This window comes from Dermacentor variabilis, chromosome 7 (genome assembly GCF_050947875.1).
Source record: "Dermacentor variabilis isolate Ectoservices chromosome 7, ASM5094787v1, whole genome shotgun sequence".
In the NCBI taxonomy this organism is placed as follows: domain Eukaryota; kingdom Metazoa; phylum Arthropoda; class Arachnida; order Ixodida; family Ixodidae; genus Dermacentor; species Dermacentor variabilis.
Window position 1 is genome coordinate 177,524,578 of NC_134574.1, and position 18,810 is coordinate 177,543,387.

The following is an 18,810-nucleotide window of genomic DNA, read 5'->3' on the forward strand; positions in this document are numbered from 1 at the left end:
GGAAGATCATCTCTGAATTTGCCTTCCTAGATTTAAAAAAAAACCCAGAAAATACTACTTCAGTCCATACCTCGTATGTACAGAGTGGCCGTCCTACTCATCAATTGCCACGCTTGTCTGTATGGTAAACAGGTGTCTTCATATTTTGACCTGCAGCCTCCTTGTCTTCTGGATTACCTGAAGCCTGCCACGCAATAGTCAGTGGAACACATTGCATATGTTTCAGTTTAAATGCATAAGTTTAGCGTTGTAGTGTGTATATAGTAATTTCTAAACTGTTTCATAAGACGTGCAAGTGCCTCCAACAACACACTTTTTATAAGAATAAAGCAACAGTACACACTTGTTTCTTTTGGTGATGTTTATTGCAAAGAAACTTTGCTTGCAAGCGTGTCAACAACTCGCAACAAGGCTTGCTGATTTGAGCTCAGGATTTCATTCAGTTGCTCCCTTTGCTTCAGCTCTCTTTCCCGCAGCTCCATTTCTCTCTCACGGAGCTTACACTCCTTCTCCATCTTACTCTGTCGGAAATCATATTTTGTCTCCGATTTTCGGTCCTTCATCTGTAATTCCTCTCTCCTCAAAGCTGTTTTTTCAAGCTCCACCTCTATAGCTTTTTTCTTTTAATTGCCTCATGGAACCACCTTTTTTCTAGGAACTCATGGTCCGCATTGGCAGCTGCAGTGTTGGTCCTCTTCCGTCCTGCATTGAACATTTTGCATAGTGTTAACGTAATGGAGTAATGCTACTACGTTTTCACAATCAGTTTTCAGTGTAGCCTGTACATAATTCATTCTTCACATCACACGTCCAACGTTGGTAGGCATGTGGCAATACCGTCTTCGATATATGCATTTATAAAAATGATTTGGAATAAGTGTAACGCCGCATGCCTGTACTCGGATGATGCCAGCAGTTGAGAGACAGCACATTAGACTTTGTCAAGCAGGAACGTAAACGAAGTTTTGAAGTACAAAAGCGAAATTACAAGATTCAGATAAGGTCTGTTTTGACCGTAAATTGTCATTTTCGTCAGTGTCTCGACTCTTAAAGAATGCAGCATGTCACGTGCTGAATAGTACTCACTGCTACCACCCTGGTTCCTAGCTGTGCGGCCTGTGTCGTCCTTCTGTGTTGTAGATGGACCGCTGATGCCGCTAGGGCCTGCTTGTGGGCTGGCATCGCATGGTGGCAGATCTGGAATGTCTGTATACATTTCTTCTAAAAGATTCTGGGCCGTTTCGCCTGCCTCCTCGACACTTAAAGAAGGAGTCCCAAGTTCTGCAACAAAAAGTTTCACATGTGCAGTGACTTGGCAATTGTTGTATATATGTAGTGTGACACAAATGAATACGAAGTATGCATATTCGTGAAACGTTACCACTTCCTCACTTTTTTGCAATGACATACTTACGAATGAAAGCGCTATTCTTGCGAAAGAAGTATTTGAAATGTACGGTGTAACTTCGCATGCGTTAGTAGGGCAGATCACTAGAATTAACTATTTTAACAGGTTAATGTAGGCACGAAAGACAAGCTCAGAGAGGCAGCATCAGTGATCACGGTATTGCATCAGCTCCTGTTTCTGGAGCACTTTGAAATGCTGATGCATTGTCACCGTGTACACTACTACGAACGAAAATGTACCTGAATCATCAACATCCGATGCCAGTGGTTGAAAGCTAGCAGCAGCAGTGTCGCGGAGGGCTGCGGCTGCTTGGCGCGCTGCTGCTGACGGCTCTTTTTTTTTTTTTATTACGTACCCGTGCGCTTGCGCCAAGTCCCAAATTTCTTGCAGTAGATGTGTTTTTTCGGTGTATTGCTCTTCTGTCCCGGACCTGCAAAGTTTCAATGCGTTACAGTTGTATGCTTCGTTGCACACATGACGACACACACACACGTGTGTGTGTTAACACGTAGTAGTGACGGCGAAGAAAACAGTCGTAAAACTATGAATGCCGAAACTGATTCCTTATCGGGTGAACCTGTGCCCACAAGAACAAATTTGAAGCTAAACATTTCGACAGAATTGCCTGCCTGGTTGGGAAATTGATTAGGACTTGAGACTGGCTCCAACCAAATAACTGAATTTTATTAGCCCGACGTTTCGGAGCCCCTTCGGCTCCTTCAGGGGGTTATTCGGGGGGGGGGGGGGGGGGGCGGTGTGCCGCTTTTAAAGCGTCTTTTGTAAAGAAAGGAAGGGGGAGCGACCAGTGCTGGGGAGAGTTCTCGCGAGGGTGCCCTTGATGGGAGGCGGGGGGAGGTTACAGTGTCGCGCCGACGTTTTTGTGCTGGTGAAACAAGCGGGAGTCTACCTGGCTGTGCGTCCTTTTCTTCTTTTCGTCATGTCGCCAAGGCCATGGACATACACCGAGGGTAGGTTGCCCTTCACGCGGTTTATGTTATTCCCCGTATTCTGAATGTACCATGACTCCAGTAGTAGTCCCCAGTAGGTACGTGGATGATTGTTTTTGCATCGTGAAGACGAGCCAAGTCGAAAACTTGCAGAAACACTTAAACTCCATAGACCCGGATATACAGTTCACATATGAGCGCGAACAGAACGGATCACTCCCATTCTTAGATGTACAAGTTACGCGGAAAGACGGCATTCTAAAATTTTCAGCCTACCGAAAACCAACCCACACAGGCTGCTATCTTCATTTCCAATCCGACCATCCGGTAAACCACAAGGCGTCTGTTGTAAATTCTTTATTCAAACGAGCCGAAACTCATTCCTCATCAGAATCGCATCAAAAGAAAGAAAAGAGAACGGTTCTCAACGAACTTGAGAGGAATGGCTACACAGATGACTTCATTCGAAAAACAACCACCTTCAGCCGTTGACTTCTCCCGAACCCCAGAAGCGAGTGTCCATCCCGTACGTCAGAGGCACCAGCGAAGCGCTCAGCCGAATATTAAAAAAAGAACGCCTCAAAGTGGCGCACAAACCAATAAACACTTTTAATATCCTCCTCCCTAAACCAAAAGATCGTCCACCTAAAGAAAAAGCTCAAGGCGTCGTCTACAAAATCAGTTGTGCCGACTGTCCGGCCTCCTACATCGGGGAAACCAAAAATCTAAAAGAAAGGATCAGACAACAAGAGAACGACGTCAGAACATTCAGCCGTGTTCGCAGCGCCGTCGCTGAACACTGAAGGCGCCGACCACAAAATTGCTTTCCAGGAAACTGAAATCCTTCAAACAGCGACGAACTGGCGAAAGAGACTACTACTGAAGTCATGGCACATTCAGAATACGGGGAATAACATAAACCGCGTGAAGGGCAACCTACCCTCGGTGTATGTCCATGGCCTTGGCGACATGACGAAAAGAAGAAAAGGATGCACAGCCAGGTAGACTCTCGCTTGTTTCACCAACACAAAAACGTCGGCGCGACCTTGTAAACGCCCCCCCCCCCCCCGCCTCCCATCAAGGGCACCCTCGCGAGCACTCTCCCCAGCACCGGTCATCCCAGCACCACGACGGCCGTCAACACCCCCCCCCCTTTTGTTTCCCCCCACCTTTCCGTCTGTGAAGTGTCTCCCCAACTCCCGTGGTCCCCATTCCTTTCTTTACAAAAGACGCATTAAAGGGACACTAAAGTGAAAAATGATTTCTTCTGCATCAGTAAATTATCGTTCTACAACAACAAAAACACCACTCTTGCAAAGATAAGACGTTTGTTAAAGGGATACGGACACAAAATCTGAACATTTTACGATAATACAGAAAATGAGTCCTCAGTGTGCGAGTACACCGAAAACAAGTAGTCACTTCGCTCATTTTTCAGCGGATGGCTTTATTTTTGGCGTTTTTGTGAGCGCGCGCAACGCCGCCCGGCCCAAGCGAGTTGGAAGGCGTGACGTCACGACACCCCCGTCGGATAGCCAGCCGGCCGGCCACGGTCATTCGAGGTGCGCCGCCGCCGCAATCGCGAGCATGGATTCGGGTTCTGGTGCCTCTACCAGCGATGAGTACACGTCTGTAGATGAGGACCGTTCCAACTTAGCAAGAAATATAATCGCTTACGGTTACGAGCCCTCCGCGTCAAGCGGCAAAGAAGAGCAGGCGGCCTTGAACGTGCCGGTCAGGCGGTCCGGGCCAGCAAAATGTTAATTTCTTTTTCTAGTAAACTTGAAGTGCAGCAGCAGCAGTTCCTAAAATTATGTTACGTAGGATGCAAAGTGCCCAGTTTCGTGACCCGCGTTGAGGCAGAAAGGGAGCTATTACGGCTGAATCGTAGGTAGCGTAGCTCGTCGCTTTGTGCTTACCTACGCTGTCGGCTTTCGATCGCTGCACACTTCGTTTTTACGCGACGAGGCACGGCATGTGTAGAATTTTCCAGCCGTTTCCTAGCCCTGTGTTTACGGCTACTTTCACATTCACGCCATTAGAAGCCATTTACTGGTTGAACTCGTTTAGATGGGCGGCTGCGCTAGGGACCCGTCGACCAGATCACTTAGCTACATAGATTCTGTGGCCATAGACAAAGGAAAGCCTTTAGCTGTGACATTTAATAGGGAAATGCTGCGCGAACAACCAAGTCATGAAACCCGACGCATGATTATGCAGAGACCTATGAAAATCCGTAATTTTTTGCTTGAGGTTGAAAAGCAACGTGTGAAACGGCAATGTAGATAAATGTGCTGCGCATTTTAGATTACTACACATGTACGCTGTTGTCTGGCGTTCATTCACTGGCTGTGTTTTGTATATTTGATCAATTAAAAGAGCGCTCGTATGCTGTCGTTCAATATTAGACGCAGCGAGAGTGCACACAACATGACTATTTTGTTTTGTGATAAACACATGCATCCGCAGGGTAAACAATTTCTGTCACAAGCCGAGAATATCTGTTCTTGCACAGCCAATGAAAGGGTAATTTCCCTTCTTACAACAGGCACTCCTGCGGTCACCGCTGCGGCTACATGCATACAGAAAGAGAGAGGGTCTGTTGCAAGAACAACAAAAGTTGGCGAACACAGCTAACAGTTACGAATCCGTCACTAAGCACCCGCTCTTTGAATTGCATTGCCTCAACAGGAGCCTTTTGAGCGGCATGCCAAGGCTTTTGAGCACAGCCGGGTTAGCCCGGTCGCATAAGCATCGTTGACGAAGTGGTCCGCGCAAGTGAAGCCATTTTTTAGAAGTCGCCATGCTGTGTGTGGTGGCTGACAGGCACGTATGCAAAGTTCACGCACCTTGTCTCTGGGAGACGTGCGCGACGGCGTGTCACGACCGATAATGCTGTTATAACAGCCGTGGACGCAGTATTGTCTGGGCATTTTCTTCCGCTACGAAGAAATGCTTCAATACCGATCGACGACCGTGCGAACACGCGTGTAAGATGCACCACCTGCATGGAGCGCTGACGGGGATAATGTTTCAGACAGACCACGTGCGAACATAGCCGACGGCGATAAACAAACGCTGCAAGGGATCGACACTCCGGAAAGACTGCGCCGGCTGTGGCTGACCTTGGCCGCGCGCGCGCGGGCACGCGGGGGTGTCATGACGTCAAGTTTCAGCTTCTCCCGGCGGCCGCTTGGAGGCAAGGCGCAACAGAAAATCGCAAAAGAAAGGTGTTTCTCGTTCTTTTTTTCTAAGCAGCTTGTTGTATTCGTCATTTTTAACAGTTCAACTTTTGTTCTGACGCAGAAAGCCACCCACCAATTTTTGTGTCCGTATCCCTTTAAGCCAGAAAAAGCGCAAGAACGAAATACGGGTGGCGACGCTTACTTAAGTTTCCGCATCTGGGGGCTGTGACGTCTTGGATTTTGATGGCATCTTCTAGGGCCTACTAATTATGTACAGCGGTACAGTTGACTACACTGTGTTCTAAAGGAACCAAATATTAAACATGGCAAGTTTCGGGAACCTTTATTCAGCCAACGCGGCCCAAATGCGAAAAGATACTTTGGAATCCCCGACGTCACGCTGACGTGCCGTCGCTGGGGTTCTGGCGTGAAATTTAAATACTGATATTTTGACCTTCATTTTTCTCATCTAATAATCAAACATTTTTCTTAAATTACTGCCTGCAGGGTTTTCAAACAATGCTTCATTAGTCTAAACTGATTTATTGTTTCGCTTTAGTGTCCCTTTAAAAGCTGCACACCGCCACCCCCCCGAAGGACAACCCCCCTGAAGAAGGAGCCGAATGGGCTCCGAAACGTCGGGCTTATAAAAATTCAGTTATTTGGTTGGAGTCAGTCTCAAGTCTTAAACAAAAACAAATTACACTTTACACTCGAATCACAACGACAGCGGCGAACACACAGTTGGCGATTGTCGAAATCTGATCTGAAAGTTCTAGACAATTCGCATCGCTCATACAATCAGATTACATAAGCGTCGGTGACAATACACAACGGATATAAGCATCGAGAACGTTCGAGAAACTTCCAATAAATGCAGGCGCGTCCTGCGCCTAGTGATAACGTTTAACATTTGTTAGCAGGTGAAAAGCGGTCATCGGTGAAAGATAAACGAGGACACGTGTGAATATATAGGTAGTGCGTCCACTTTGTTTCTTTTGTCGTTTTGCAGCGAAGTCACAGTGCGTCGCTCGCGCTTCTAGGGAAAACACTTATCACAATCCAAAATGAATTACTCTGCACTTTCTGGGCACGTATAGCGTGACTGCAGCACACCGCTAGTGGTGGTCTGCTAGAACGAATAACATTCACTTGGTCTGTGTCGCAAGAATGTTTAATTCTGAGAAAAATAAGAGCAGAAAGGTATGCTATGCTTACTTCTTAAGGTTTGCTTCGTCCCTTGCCTTGAAGTAGGCGAGCAGAAGATCCAGTCGCTCCCGCACTGCGCGCACACTGAAGGTTTTCGCAGGTACAACGGCGTCTCCAACGTTTTTTGCAACGGCCGTCCATCTTGGCATCTGTCCGAATGGGTTCACGGCGAAAACCTCATGTCGTCGTCGTTGGTGAAGCGCACACGCATCGTGACCACAGCACCGACCACACTAGTTTGTTTTGCCGCGGAAAACGTGACATGCATCGGCTTGACATGCGGCTTTACACCAAGCGAACGAGCGAAATACACTTGGGCGCCATCTCGAGGCGGATACAGCAAACACATTTAGCAAACCCATAGAGTTGTTCTACTAACTCTATGAGCAAACCCTCTTGTTAAGCCTACTGCGCCGCTAATCCAGAACGTATATCGTAAACAACGCCCATTTGTCACCTGTGCGCCACTGTCGAAGCATCATCACACAAATCTAAAGCAAACACCAGCATTAGTGGGGAACGAATGAGCCTAGCAGTGCAGACAGACGACTCGATAGAACCGAAGCGGGCTGCTCTCACTTCGACTGGCGCCGCCATCTTGCCGTACGTAAGGCTCCTCCCCTTGCGTGCGTTAGCGTTCAACGCTGAATCCTGAAAATAGCGTACGTACGTAAGAGCTCCAGCAGCGTTTACGTATAGCGCATGCGCAGTGTGGTGCACGCAACGCTAACGCTAACTCTTTGCGTTTGCTGCTTTAAGCCTGTTTCACACGATGCGATTTTCGTCGCACCGGAAGTGCGATTTCCGTCGTTTGCGATGAAAATCGCAGTCGCAGTGCCGACCCCCCGATTTTCGGCTGCGACCAACCGGTTGGTCGCACAGTCGCACCGTCGCACCGATCGCTGCGATTTTCCGTCGATATTGCGCGGAGAGCTGTCAACGGAGCAATTTCGCCGGTTTGTTTTGGAAAATGGCGTCTCGCACGACAAGTGCAATGCGCGGAGACGTGGATCGTCGAATTCGGTACGTACGCGAAGGGAGAATAAAAACTTGTACCGCAGATTGCATTCTCCGATTGCTATGCGTTTGTTGACACGCTACACAGCAAATGAAGCGCATTTTCACGTTTGCTTCGTACGCCTTTGCGAGTTGTCAGTGCTAGGAGGTGTTCGATCCCCAGCAGACGACGAGGTCGTTACAATTTTCTTTTGTTGAGTAGCATGCAAAAATCGCGCTTACGGAGCAGCTTGAATTATTTTAACCTCGGCAAGGGCAAATGACAAGACAGCAAAGTACCCGAAGTTTCAACGTTGCGCTGAACGCGGTACCGTTCAGTTGCATTTTCTTGTCGGTTTTCAAGCACGAATTTCCCGATGCATCTTGAAAGCTTATCTTGGCTCTTATGAAATTTGATAGAGCAAAAGTGTAGGCTATCGTAATGAATTTGCTACGATAGCATTAAATCCGTGGCTTGAATAAAATATTACATGCACGTTAAGTTGCACCTCTTCTCTGGAGAATTTTTTTTTTCTTGCACAGAAACCAATAAACATTGACTATGTTGCGGACTTTGCATCCTTACTGCATCTGTATGAACACTTGCTCTGCAAGGTAATTAACTGTACAGCTAGTAGATTAAGTAAATTGCTTGCTATAGTGGCACAGTGACAACGTACCCTCCTGCACAATTATGTAGAACTCGTGCAACAATGCGAAAAGCAGGCAAACGGCTTGTTCTTGTGGGGATAAAACAGTATAAAACGACACGCTGAAGAAAAGTAAATCAAAACTGTGCAGTGAAGTCAGCCAGTACTAGCAGTTCTTGCACGTTCACAGCTGATCAAGTGTGCAGAAACATTCATGCCTTACATGTTTCTAGTAAGTTTCTAATAAGTTTGTGATCACATATGTTAGTGTGTAAACCCATATAACGATATCCACTGCGATTACTATCTTTATAAGTAATGAAATACCATGCTACTTGCAAGAACATATATCACCTGAGGATTTTAGATCAAATTTCTGCATTTCAACTATACGCAATATTTGGTTTATTCATTAAAAGACCACAAACTGGGCTTTCTTGCAATGACAAACTTATTCCAAACTTCACTTACATACAGGCAAGAAAAAATATTATAGTCAGAAATATTGTTCAATTTGTTCACCTGCCCCACTGTAGCTATAGCATTCTGCTGCTAACACAAGGCGAGGGATTGATTTGCCAGCCATGGAAGTCGCATTTCGATGGTAGTCATAGGTGAGACAAAAAGCTCTTGCACTTAGATTTAGTTCATCACCTTTTATTGAATCCTTACACTTCAAAATACTATTGCATAGGGGGGGCATGGTTATGCGAAATCTAACACCAATAGAAAGCAAAGGGCAGAATTGTAAAACAACCATCTTTCGTGATAATTCGAGTGTGTAAATATTCATTGCATCAATATGTATTGTTCAACAGCACTGCACAAATAAGCATGATCAGGTATAGCAAGTACTCTTTCAGGAAGCTGGTTCTACAGATGTATAAATGTCAAGGCATGAATGCTCACACGTCGCACACATGGCACAAAGAAAACCTTTTTCAAGAGTTGTCCCTTCTGGCACATATGAGTGGGCCATAAGCAGCAGAAACTTTATTGCAGGACATTGTGTAATACCGCTTATGAAAGAATGAAGAGAGTGAAGAGGCTTTTAACAGCAGTACCTCATGCTGCTCTAATAAGAGGAGCGATGAGCAAAAACATTTCTGGTAGAGCACTTAAACAGTAACTTTCTGAAAGACAGAAAATTCCAGGTGAGAGTTGGAGGTACATTTGGCCCGCACACACCAACAACACGGGCGTACTACAAGAAACACTACAGCCTATGGTGTATTACAGTCTATGGGAAAGCTATCTTATACAGAAATCAAGAATGATGCAACAAGCCCTCGACAACACTGCAGACTTTCTTGGCCAGTCTGGCCTCTCGCTTTCTGATAAGTCAGCTCATATCGACGTCGGAAAAAAAGAAAGACTAGAATCAAGGACTACCCCAGATTGCACATTGTGATCCACATAGCTGGGCAAATATGCCCGCAAGTCAACATCCACAAATCCTCAGCTAGTGTAAGCCCATGACGGCACGTGGGTGAAACAATTATGCAATGCCTGGACACAACTTCCATACCTGGTGAAAAGAATAATCTCGAAATAATGGGCGTGGACGAGTGGATACTATAGAAAATCGCAGATGCTGTGCTTGTGTCCAAGGTATGGTACGGTATGAATTACCAGCAGCACACAAAAAAGACAACTCATCGAATACAGGCATCGGGTAGTAATAACAGGTCTTTCCAACTGTACCATGCTTGAAGACCTCTATGAGAAAGAGCTAACGAACGAGCACCTAGACAGAGTAGAGTTGCAGCCTGCAGCACAAATTCTTTGTCTCAAGAGCTCAGAACCTCGTCCCAAGATACTATGCCAGCTAGCATATGAGATGCAAACCCCTCCCTTCAAAACACAACCTCGGGAGTACCTGAACTTGAAACACAACAGGCCCATACCGTGGAATACGGGGGCAAACAATTAGGCCAGGAGACTATACGCAACTGCCAAACACACAGAGGAGGTTGCTAATCATGAAGATGCAAGCAAACATAAGGCATATATAGTACACTGATCTGGCAATAGCAGTGTAACAGTAGTATGACACTACATAAAACTAAACCCCATATAAGTGAGTACCATTCCAGCTCATCCTACACCTAGAAAAGCTGAACTGAAAGCAATCAAAGCAGCACTTGTAGTGCAGATTACACCCTGCACAACACCTTGCATGGATTCACCAGAAACTGTCTGGGCCTGCACATCACACCAGATTGTCAGGAAAATCAGGAGATTGACACGCGACTTGCAAGCACATGGCCAGAAATTAAATTACAGGATACATAGCCATGCAGATATTCCAGGACACAAGCGGGCTTATTATAAGCCTGACATAATAACTGAAAACTAGATGAGTCTGTGTGTATTCATTATTATCTAAAGTGCAACAGATAGACAACAGACAAGAACGAAGCACTCTGTGTGTTCACTTCGTTCCTGTCCATCGCATTTCTGTTGCACTATAGTTAATGAATTCATAAGGCTGCACAGGAGAAGAATGATACCTCTGCCCAAGGGCCCGATCTCACATCCAAATCCATGCGTGTGCACACACACACACACACACACACACACACACACACACACACACACACACACACACACACACACACACACACACACACACACACACACACACACACACACACACACACACACACACACACACACACACACACACACACACACACAAATGTTGCAAGAGTGCATAGCATGAAGTAGTATCAACAGGATGACACTAGATATGGATGAGGAGTAACTTTCAACTCAGGTTCATTTGTACAAATGTGGCGAGTTATATAAGTTACCAGAAAAAAAAGGACGATGAGCAAAAGGAGAACAAGGTGAAAGCAGGAGCCAACGTTTCTACAAGTGGACTTGTCTTCAAGGTCCACGTGTGGAAACGTTCGCTCCTACTTTCACCTTGTTCTCATGTTGCTCATCGTCTTGAATTTCCATCTCCTGCCTTCCCCGAGTTTTCCCCAGAAAAAGAAAGACATTTTTGAAGGATAGATAAAAATTGGTACTTGATGCAGCCAAACATAAATAAATATGCTACAGAAAAAAAATACAGAAAAATTCCAAGTGCAGGAAAAAATCATTACAATTGCCAATCCTGCATGCCAGCACCTTTCAAGAAACACTGTTGTTATTCCAGTAGACAGACTGACAGCTTGCTTATACAAGCAAATTCTTCCAGTTCCATGCCATTGGGAAAAAAATGAGTTTCCTGGAAGGTAGCCACATGCACACTTGGTGATCGCAATGTTTTTTTTTTCCTGGACTTGTACATATATATATGTATTTTCTCCCTTTCCTGCTTTTATGTTTGGTTTCATCAAGCACTAGTCTTTATCAGGTTGTATTGCTGTACTACTTTGTGGTAACCTTTATAGATCACTGCATTTTCACAATAAACCTTTTAATTAGAAGTTAGCGTACCCTGTTCTTACTGCTTCACACTGTACATTCTTGCTACATTGGCCAAATAAAAGATTTTATAAGGTATCATGAGGGCCACTAAAGTGACAGCCAGGCTATTCGTCACTAAAGTGACGAATAGCCTGGCTGCAAATGGCACCAGAGAACACATAGGACAAACAAGGAAACCCGAGATGATCTAACAAGCAAAAGGTTAATGTACACACCGAGTAAATGCTTGCTGAAAAGCAATAGACTGAACATACACAAAAAAGAGAAGCAAAAATTCATGTGGGTTTCCTGACAAGAAATGCATCCATTTCTAATGGAGGCCGTGCTGACAAGATTAACCCAGCATTTTTTAGATCTACAGCTTCCGTAATTTCTCTAGGCAGCCGATCTGCACAGAATGCTAGCTTCTTCCTCTACAATGCACGCTCAGATATGGAGAGTGCATTGTAGAGGAAGAAGCTAGCATTCTGTGGAGATCGGCTGCCTAGAGAAATTATGGATGCTGTAGATGCAAATACACTGGGAGAATCTTGTGTCAGCATGGCCGCTGTTACACTTTCAGAGATGGATGCGTTTCCTGTTGGCATCTGTATGGACACGCATCAGATCTTGCTTCTGCTTTTTGTGTAAATTCGATTTATTGCTTGTCGACCAGCATTTACTCGGCATGTTCAATAAACTTTCATTTGTTAATACACCTCATGATTGTCTTGGTCTCTAGCAGAAAGGTGTTCATTCTTTTTACAGTGAAGCTGTATATGCCTAGGCGAAACACTCATGGTCCGATCCCAAAAACCCTAGTGTAGGGGTATGAGCCATTGTTTAAGGGGGTGTGAGCCATTGCATTCGTCTTACATGATGGACGGAGACATTTCTTGTTGGGTAGACATAGAAATGCTTATGCATTTCAAACATACATTTATTTGCGTATTATTGCAGGGAAGGGACACAGAGGGGGATGGGGTTAAGACAAGATCATGATGTCATTATTAACTCACAGCAAAGGTGTGGTGGGCCATTGGCTAGACCGATAGTGACGTCGTTTCTCTCTAGCAGCAGAGCGTGCGTGCAGCAGTCTCTCTACGACTTCCCAATAGGTTCAAAATGTGTCCCTGTATTTAATTAAATGAAATGTGCAGCCCCAGTGTGCCACTTCGTAACTGCAGTGCATAACTGAGTCATAAACGTTATGATTAACGCATTACAAAACACAAGCGCGTAACATAATTCAGAAAGGCTTTAATGGACTCGCTGGATTAACACAATGAACCACTCATTGCACTTTCCATGATGGTGATCTTGCAAAGTGCAATGCGTGGCATTCCAAATAAACAATGTGATAAACCCAAGCCAAACATGTGCATAACCTCATTAAGAAACACAGACATAACCACTAATATAGAAAGACTTGAATAAACCATTGGAATTAACCCAGTGATAAACACCGGGGCTGCACATTTCAGCTTCGCTGGTTTACCATCTGTGCAGGGTGCATGGGCAGTAACTTTTTCTGTTATTGTTTGTTAGGTATTGTATAATGTTGTGCCAGTAAAACACATTGGGCTAGTTGGTGCAATGTATTGGTATTGCTTTTCTTGCTGGTTTTTTTCTTAATGTTGTGCCCTTCTTCCTTTTGTAACAACTTTTTTATTCCCCCTTGCATAATACTTCAACCTTGCAGCCTGCGAGGTATATAAATAAATAAGTACATAAGCACGTCATTCATTCATCTGCATACACCTTGCACCATTCCTTGCTCAACAAACGTCACTGCGTTGACATCTCGCAGCGTGCATCTACATTAACTGCCGTTTGCGTTTCGGTATGGCTTGTGAACAGTGTAATGCATAAAGATTACATGACATTAAGGTTGTGACCTATGCGGTGCATAAGCAAACCTTGGAAAAGATGAGATGTTGGATTGTTGAAAATAAGACAAATTGTATATGTTGCAGTTAGTTTAACAGCATTTAATTGACCTCTTGACAAAAACTTCACTTTGCATAGATTCCAACACGTACACTGAATCTGCAGTTTGCTTTTTTGCTTATTAATGCAGTCGTTACTGCATGGCCACATTGTAGATTTGAAAACAAAGTGAAATAAATTTGTTTGTTGCAATATAACAATATGTGTAGATCACTGCGATTGTAACACCAGAACTTTATACAAACATGCACACTATAGGATGCAGACAAATGCTCAGGACAAACTCCAGAATGTTTGTATCCTGATACTTATGAAAGTGAATGGTTTCATTCCATGGCTGTCAATGAGAGGGAGAGAAAACTTAATTGTGTTCGTGGAACGAAAACGCATTGATAAGCTTAGACATATAGTCATTGCTTAGCACTTTCGAAATGAATAATTATAGCTTGCTATCGACATTGAAGCAGCCATTCAACAGCAAGAAAAGAAATCAGTTTTTCCAGCTCTGAACATTGAATTGCAGGAAATGCAAGCAGGCATAAAATTCTGCCGACATAACCTGTTTAGGAATACCAAATTGGAATAAACATTGAGACTTGCATTTGTACTTTCTCTGGCTGAGCAATCTAGTTTGAAATGACTCCCATAAGCATGTCGTAACAATGTTGATCTAATACAGGTTAAATGCATGACTACCTTAAGAAATCTGGATGATTGCTATAAATTACAGTGAAGAAACTATAATATCTAATAACATTAATAATACAATAATAATATTTATTTCCACAAAACAGGCTAACCGTGAGAGGCGTGCGAGGCTGAGCAGAAAGCTGCAAAATTCTACGGCAAGTGCGCCTGCCGTGGGCCTACGATTCTGCATTATGAATAGCGCGTATTGATATGGTCTTCTTGTTAAAAGTTCCGAGTATACTACCAGCGCGAGACACGGGACAACAAAGTGGACGAGAAGCGTGTCTTTTAGAATGCTATGTTACAACGTACAGGTCTCTACAAAAGTGACGGTAACTGCTCGAAACATTTGATGCGTCGGCTTTTGCGCCTTTAGAAATATTTAGAGAGGGCTCCGATATATATATTCGCAGCGCAAGCACGGCGATGGACGAACCAGGCTAGCGCTAAGGTTGAATTTCACAACACAATTTTCATTCCATGTCGTAATCACACAGATCGTTTGAGGCTTCGTTCAGGGGCACACGCGGGCGTTCGGGTTGGTGCTTCTTGTTGCGTTTGGCGTAAGAATATGGCTAGAAGCAGGCACCACATATGCGCAATGACGGGCAATATACACGCATCATTTCTCCAGAAGCAAACGCCGAGCACGGGTAGGGCGAGGATCTTGGGCTGACACGACAACTTCGTGGCAGCTGAATTCCGAATACTGCATATGCGGTGAGGGTAGCTATATGAACTTGTCGATAGGTCATCTTGTAGATTGTTGTAGCGCAGGCAGAACGAAACGGTCATAGAAGGTAGATGACAACACACAGCGCTGAATATAGAATAAAGAATCGCTGAACCACCTGCGAACAGCTGTTTACGTGCGCGATGTAGTACTGAACTACAGAAACCGCCGTCGCGCACTCCAAGACAAATCTTATCTAACGTTTTTAAATTAGTAAGCGTACATATTATTTACTTATAATCAAGATAGGTCAATAGTATTATAGCGTAAATGTTTTATTCACTACAATAAAATAATTATGCAGCGTGTGCCACGAAACCTGGCAGTAAGCAACCCTGGGCGTCGCACCAGTCGCATTGTTGAAATCGCAATCATGTGAAATGAGCCCTCTACAAATCGCATTGCGACGCGTGCGACAGCACCTATTTTCGTCGTTGCAGTCGCAGCATGTGAAACAGCCTTTACGCTATGGACGTCAGACTCTGGAGTTTTGCAAGACTCGTAGCGCCACCTGCCGGTGCGAAGAGGCAGTAATTGAGTAGTGCGAAGCCCGACTCCCTTGCTAAGTTGCCTATGCAGCTAGCGACTGAGAAACAAGAATTTAAATAGATTTTGGTCCATATTGCGAGTGTTTTGCGCATTTAACACCCAGACAGAGAGCTATGAATTTCTCCGTTAGACGGACGCGCCGCCGAACTGCCATAAAGCGCTTGCTGGCTCTCTCTTCAGACTGATGGCGGGAACGACGGCAACCGCGACAGCTCCGCGCGCTACGAAGAAACGCCGCAATCGACGCTACTGTTGTGTTGTAAATTGCCATGAACGTGAATGACGGAATAACAACGTTCAGTTTTACCGATTTCCATCGCGATCGTATGAAGGGGAAAGGCGAGAGCGCTGGATACGGGCCGTTCAACCTATTGGGTAATCGAATTACTTGCATTCCCCACAACACAGCGGCTCGCATGAGAAAGTGCGACAATTTTGTTCTTCTGTAATTGTGTTGCGTAGCCTTGACGGAGAACCGTGGTAACCAAGCGAAAACTCAAGAACCTGCATCTGCCACTTCGTTGGTAACAGAAAAAACAACGTTGCGAACCATCCTGCTTATGTTCCATCGATATCTCCACCTTTTAGCAGACGTCCGTCTCCGCTTGACTCAACAAGTGGAACGGAGAGATTTGGCAGGTCAGCTTAACCAAACATTTTGGCTCTTTATGAATTCAAAATTCTGTTCTAGAGCATCGTTGTATCGCGAGCTCATTTCTACTTTCGGTATTTCGTATGTCCTGCGCCGATACAACAAGCATGCTTCGCAATGTGCTGAGCCTGCTCGACTGCGTCTACGAAAGACTGTGCTCTTTGAGATGCATGACGCACCCACTGCACGACATCTTGGGGCAACCCGCACGTACGACCGCGTCCGCCGCCCCTTCTGGTCTCGCTCGCTCCGTCCGACGCTATGTTGCTGCCTCTGATCCCTGCCAGCGTCGAAAAACGCCTCAGGTGCTACCTGCCGGTCATCTCCAGCCGATCACCGTCCCTGTGGAACCGTTCTTTCGTGTCGGATTAGACCTCCTCGGTCCCTTTCCCACGTCGTCCTCTGGGAACAAATGGGTAGCCGTCGCAACTTATTACGCCACCCGATACGCTATCATGCGTTGTCTCTCGTGTAAATATTGTAAATCCATCTTGATATGTGACTTCTGCAATGTAAGAATATATATATATATATATATATATATATATATATATATATATATATATATTGTACTGAGGAAGAATGAGCAGTAGGCACTGCCTAAAGAAAGCCAACGACAACGAGTGCTTGGAAGCCTTGTGCCTGTGTTGCCGAAGCTCTGTGTCCTCTCGCTGCGGTGCTCTGCTATCTAAGCGTTTTAGCAACCGAACTATAACGCCTCTTGGCATTTGGTGGACGTGCTGGGCCCTTCCCAAACCTAGAACTCCGCAGCCGGACGCTTCCTACCGTTTCTGCCATGCCTCAGGACGCCGCGCAGCCCGATCCTCCCCTGGCATCGCCTGTCGTCTGCTCCGGTGCTCTACGCCAACGAGATCCTCCTGTCTTCAGCGGCAACGACGACAATGACGTGGAGGATTGGCTGCGTCATACGATCGCGTGAGTGCGCATAACAAATGGGTTGACAAAGCTAAACTGACTAACGTCATCTTCTATCTTTCTGGAGTCTCTAATCTCTGGTTCCGGAATCACGAATCCAACCTCTCCACCTGGACAGCATTTACCCATTCTTTCAAAGAAGTCTTCGGTCGCCCTGCTGTGCGCAAGCTTCGCGCAGAACAACGCTTGCGTAGTCGCGCTCAGCAAAAGGGTGAAAACTTCACAAGCTACATTGAGGACGTGGTTGACCTTTGCCGGCGCATTAATCCCGCCATGCCTGACTCTGGAAAGATCAAGAATGTCATGAAGGGCATAGAGGATGACGCCTTCCAAATGCTCTTGGCGAAAAACCCCAAACGATTGACGATGTCATTACACTGTGTCAGAGCTACGATGAGCTCCGCAAACAACGCCTTACTACGCGCCGAGCTGCCGCGCCCGACGACACCATTTCGGCTTTAACTGACACTTCCAGTGCTGCTCCCGCCCACTCTTCGTTTCTCGACCAAATAAAGCAATTCGTTCGCGAAGAAGTCGCGCGCCAACTGTCACTGCTGCCTGCTACCTAGTCGTCTGAGTCTTCTTTGTCCCCGGAACTCCGACGCGTCATACAGGAACAAGTCAGCGACGCACTACCTCTCGCTAATCAGCCACCCTCAGCGCCGGTTCCGCTGACGTACGCTGCCGTCGTCGCCAGGCCAAGACCACCGCCTGAAGTTGCGCACTACACCCCCACAAGCGGCTTCTACGCCTCGCCTTCGCCAGCTGCGAACTACTTACCCAGAAGCGGCTTCTGCGCGTCTCCGCAGCCCCTACGCCCAGCTCAAAACAGTGCACCGCTACCTAGGCCCCCTGTTGACAATCCGTGGCGTACCCAAGACAACCGGCCGATCTCCTTCGCGTGTGGTTTTGCTGGCCACGTGGCACGGTTCTGCCGCCGGCGGGGTTGGTATCCTCCCGATACTGCGAGATGTCGAGGGAATACTACTGGCTCCCAGTCCCGCTATTCGCCACCAGTTCCCCACTTCTCTCCTTCATCTCCTGTTCCCCGAAGCTTCAACACACGTCGGTCTCCATCTCCCCGTTGACGTTCCCTGTCCCCCATGGTCCACCGCCCTCCAGCTATGGAGGAAAACTAAAAGGCCCAGTTCCAGGGGCAAGAACTGCGATCTCTTCGAACTGCTCAAGCCCTCGTTTATTGCCTACGAACATCATAGAAGTGTTTGCCGAAGGTGTCGCCGTTCACGCGCTTGTCGACACGGGTGCCGCAGTGTCCGTGATTGCCAACCAGCTTCGCCGTACGCTCCGAAAAGTCGCGACGCCGTTTTCTGTTATTTCGCTACGTACAGCAAGCGCTGAGCCAATTGAGCCCTTAGGAACATGTACCGTCCGTATCGCCATACAAGACAGTCTACACCACATTGAGTTTGTTGTTCTTCCCCGCTGCTCTCATGCCATCATTCTAGGATGGGACTTCCTCTCATC

The 18,810-nt window shown here is 46.1% G+C and overlaps 2 protein-coding genes across 3 annotated transcripts in view; one reads left to right on the forward strand and one right to left on the reverse strand.

Annotated features, from left to right (window-relative positions):
* Window positions 1-18,810, forward strand: part of LOC142588542 (uncharacterized) — a 320,432-nt gene that overhangs the window by 250,460 nt on the left and 51,162 nt on the right. The gene's annotated exons all lie outside the window — the stretch shown is intronic.
* Window positions 608-6,910, reverse strand: LOC142588468 (uncharacterized). Its single transcript, XM_075700235.1, has 4 exons — window positions 6,759-6,910; window positions 1,648-1,838; window positions 1,087-1,281; window positions 608-702 (listed from the first exon to the last, which is right to left on the reverse strand). Exons 1-4 carry the CDS (start codon window positions 6,896-6,898, stop codon window positions 608-610), a joined length of 621 nt encoding a protein of 206 aa, XP_075556350.1. The 5' UTR covers window positions 6,899-6,910.

Bases quoted from the DNA above. Each gene is read 5' to 3' on its own strand.
- LOC142588468 (XM_075700235.1), bottom strand. From the start codon at position 6,898: ATGCCAAGATGGACGGCCGTTGCAAAAAACGTTGGAGACGCCGTTGTA. The intron at 1,839-6,758 runs GTAAGCATAGCA...GAAACTTTGCAG, and splicing joins GACGAAGCAAACCTTAAGAA to GTCCGGGACAGAAGAGCAAT. The intron at 703-1,086 runs GTGAGTACTATT...TGTTCAATGCAG, and splicing joins TAGGAACCAGGGTGGTAGCA to GACGGAAGAGGACCAACACT.